General features: G+C 43.7%; 1 protein-coding gene across 1 annotated transcript; it reads left to right on the top strand.

Annotated features, from left to right (window-relative positions):
- The first annotated feature begins 2522 nt into the window (after positions 1-2522).
- On the top strand, positions 2523-3260 carry LOC123256591 (XK-related protein 2-like). Its single transcript, XM_044685177.1, has one exon. The coding sequence runs from the start codon at positions 2523-2525 to the stop codon at positions 3258-3260; it is 738 nt and encodes a 245-aa protein (XP_044541112.1).
- Positions 3261-3591: the final 331 nt, after the last annotated feature.

Below are 3591 nucleotides of genomic sequence, written 5' to 3'. Positions count from 1 at the left end.
GATGATAAAATGGAGGCTCAGAGGGTGAGTGACTTGTCCAGGGTCATACAAATACTAAGTTACAGAGCCTCTATTTGAACAGAGACCCTCTGACTAGAGGCCCAGTACTTTTTCTTGGCTATCGTGTACAAATGGCAGAACTGGTTTTTTGCAAAGTTCTTACCTGAGCTACCTCTCTCAATATGGGCTGAGTTTTTATTCTTTTCCTCAGTTGAGCTGTAAATATCTCTTCTATGTCTGCCTGGAGTCCCATTTCACAGGACCCTAGCTGCCTTCCTCCTGCCTCCTTATTTGCCTTTGTCTTACATTTATTGCTTTCTTTGGCTTAGTTTCAGGACATGATCTTTTTTTATCATTTAAAATTATTCATATTGATGTCTTTTGTTTTTATGTCACCTTTATTTCCAAATATCACCCCACTCTTTCTTACCCAGCCAGCCAGCCCTTGCGACAAAGGAGAAATAAGAAAGAGAAAAGTAGCAGCAGTTCAAGAGAACTACCTTGGCAGACACTGCATATGGCTGACGCTATGTGCAAGAGCCCACTCTCATAGATAGTTTGCTGCCTTTACAAAAAGGGATGGAACTGCATTTTCTCAACTCTTCTTCAAACTCGGTCATCCTAATTAAATAGCATCCAGCTTCTTCTTCTTCTTTCCATTTACACTGTTGTCAGCAGCATGCATATTATTTTCTTGGCTGTACCCGCTTTGTATCAGTTCATATAAGTCTTGTCATGCTTCTCTGAATTCTTCATATCCATCTTTTGAAATGATTCAATAATATCCCATTTCATTTGTGGACCACAATTTGTTCAGCCATTCCCCAAGCGATGGGCGCCTACTCTGTTTCCGTGTCTTTGCTGTCACAAAAAGTGTTTTCATCAGATGATATATAAAATTCTGTTATTGACCTCTTTGAGGTATATAACACTCCCTCGCATTATGTGGTGCTCTAAGGTTTATGAAACACTTTGGATATGTTGTTATTTGATCCTCACAACAGTCCTGTGATGTAAGATATAGTATTAGCCCTATTTTATGAATGGGGAAACTGAGGTTTAGGAAGAACGGGCTCCTTCATCTAGTAGGCGTGTGAAGATCTCTTGCTCAAAGCGTATGGACATCTGAGTCCATATGCTTTTTTACACACCTTTTTAGCAGAATTCCAAATTGCTTTCCAGCAGGGTTGAAGCAGTTCACCACTCAATGTAGAGCGTATCAGAATGTCTGTCTTTTTCCAGCCCCTCCAACATTGATTATTTCTGTTCTTTATCATCTTTATGACCTGGTTGGGAGTGAGATGAAGCCTCAGAGTTGTTTCAACTTACAGTTTCTCTTTTTGTTAACAACTTGGAGGACGCTTTCTTTCATAAGTTTGTCAGTGGTTTACAGTTCTTTTGAGGACTATTTGGTTAGATCACTTGAACACTTAGCCAGTAGGGACTGGCTCTTGGTCTTAGGGCTTTGTGTTAAATCTCTGGATAGCTTTGATATCAGAGATGTCCTTGGTCGTCAGATGGCTTTTCCCCAGTTGATGGGTAAACCCTGGGCATAGCCTTCTTCGATCTGAACTGCTTTGATTTTGCTAGGGCCAAAAAGTTTCGACTTAATTTAATCAAAATGATTTCTTGTCTTTCTTGTGAGCATCTCTGTCCCTTGTTTGGTTAAAAAGTCTTTCTAGTCATAGCTATGAAAGGCCCCTGAACTTATTTGTTTCCAAGAATTGATTTTTTTTTATGATATGCCCTTTTCCATTCAAAGTGCTTCTCTGTCTCGAGCTTTTTGTGACACACGCTGTGGGATGTTGTTTGAACCCATCTGCTTTCTGCTAAAGTGCTTTCAGGGTTTCCCAGCAGTTTTTGTTCAATAGTTTATCAAACGTGGAGTTTTGGTGTTTGAGTAGTGACCATCCAGAAAAGGCAATAATCTAGTCTTCCCTACTCATCCTCTTTTCTCTTTTTCTCTATTATCAGATGGTTTTGGATGATTATTGCTTAGAATGGAATTTGAGTTCTACAAGGGCTAGCCTCATTGCATCCCTGTCTGGACCTAACCAGGCTCATGTTATTACCAGTCCAAAACTGGGAGAGAAGAATTCAGATGGGAAGGAAGAAGATATATAGCTCTTCCTACCTAGTCCCTGGGCCTAAGTGATAGCGCTAAGGGAGCTCCAAGTTAGATCCACCAAAAAGGAGGCCTAGGTAACACCAGGAAGTCAGTTTAGATGAGAGACAATTAAGGGACCCAAGTCAGGTAGCTTCAAGTAACTTGAGAGTGTATCTAATCTCATCCTTTCATTTTCAAGGAGAAAACTGAGGCTCAGAGATGGTAAATGATTTGCCTAAGGTCATGCCGTTTAGGAAATAGCTCCCGTGAAGTTTGAACCTACTCTTAATCTCTAATCCTCTGATTCTGAATCTAGGATCATTTCCACGGTACCATGATATTTCTTGTGCCACTCATCTCTGAACCCTGGTGTGGTCTGACCCTCTGTTCTATATTTCATCCTGCAGTAGTACTGATGACCTTTGCCCTGATCTCCGTCACCTATGGGGCTACTCTCTGCAACATGCTGGCCATCCAGATCAAGTATGATGACTACAAGGTCCATTTGCACACCTCTGAGATCATCTGTGTCACCATCTGGCGGAGTCTGGAGATCACATCCCGATTGTTGATTCTGGTGCTTTTTGTGGCCACCTTGAAATCAAATGCATTGCCCTTCTTAATCATTAATTACATGATCATCCTCTTTGAGCCCTGGGTCAGGTTCTGGAGGAGTGGTGCTCAGATGCCCAACAACATCGAGAAGAACTTCAGCCATGTGGGCACCCTGGTAGTGCTGGCCTCCATCACTATCCTCTACTCAGCCATCAGCTTCTCCTGCTGGCCAGCAATGCAGTTGCGATTGGATGATCGGGAGCTGGTGGAGAAGAGTCAGAACTGGAGCCACATGGCTGTACATTACTTTGTGAGGCTGGTGGAGAATGTCATCATGGTGCTGGTGTTCCGCTCCTTGGGGACAAAGATCCTGCTTAATTACTGCCACACCTTCATCGCCGTGCAGCTCATCGTGGCCTACCTGATCTCCATTGTCTTCATGCTGCTATTCTATCAGTACCTGCACCCCCTTCGCTCACTCTTCACCAGAAATGTAATCGATTACCTGCACTGTGCCTCCTGCCCCTGGGCCTCTCGAGTCAGATCAGAGAATCTGGAATCAACATTTGAGACTCAGTTGAGGCACAGCATTGTCTGATGCTTCTCTTCCCCTGCTGGATCTTTTGGGGGGTACTGAGGGAGAGTGGGGAGGGTTGCTGAGAAGAGACCTACAACTCAAAGTATGAGGATGATGTCCGAGCACTTAGAAGAGCGGTCACCTGACTTTGAGATGGCTGGCCAGAATGATCCCATTCAGGTAGGAGTCTGGGTCCTCAAGCTGTGTGGAACTCACAGTTCACAGGGTTCAGACCACAGAAGAAAGGCCAAACCCAGCTCTCATTTCCCACCCATATACCCACACATATGCCCCTTTGAGAGTGTACACAGACACACACACACTACCGGGAGCCATCTGGAAACTCTCACCA

Source organism: Gracilinanus agilis, unplaced genomic scaffold, assembly GCF_016433145.1.
Source record: "Gracilinanus agilis isolate LMUSP501 unplaced genomic scaffold, AgileGrace unplaced_scaffold6343, whole genome shotgun sequence".
Classification (NCBI taxonomy): Eukaryota; Metazoa; Chordata; class Mammalia; order Didelphimorphia; family Didelphidae; genus Gracilinanus; species Gracilinanus agilis.
This window is presented reverse-complemented; position numbering and strand designations above follow the sequence as displayed.

What these genes read in the sequence shown, in the direction of transcription:
- LOC123256591 (XM_044685177.1), top strand. Translation starts at nt 2,523, where the DNA reads ATGACCTTTGCCCTGATCTCCGTCACCTATGGGGCTACTCTCTGCAAC.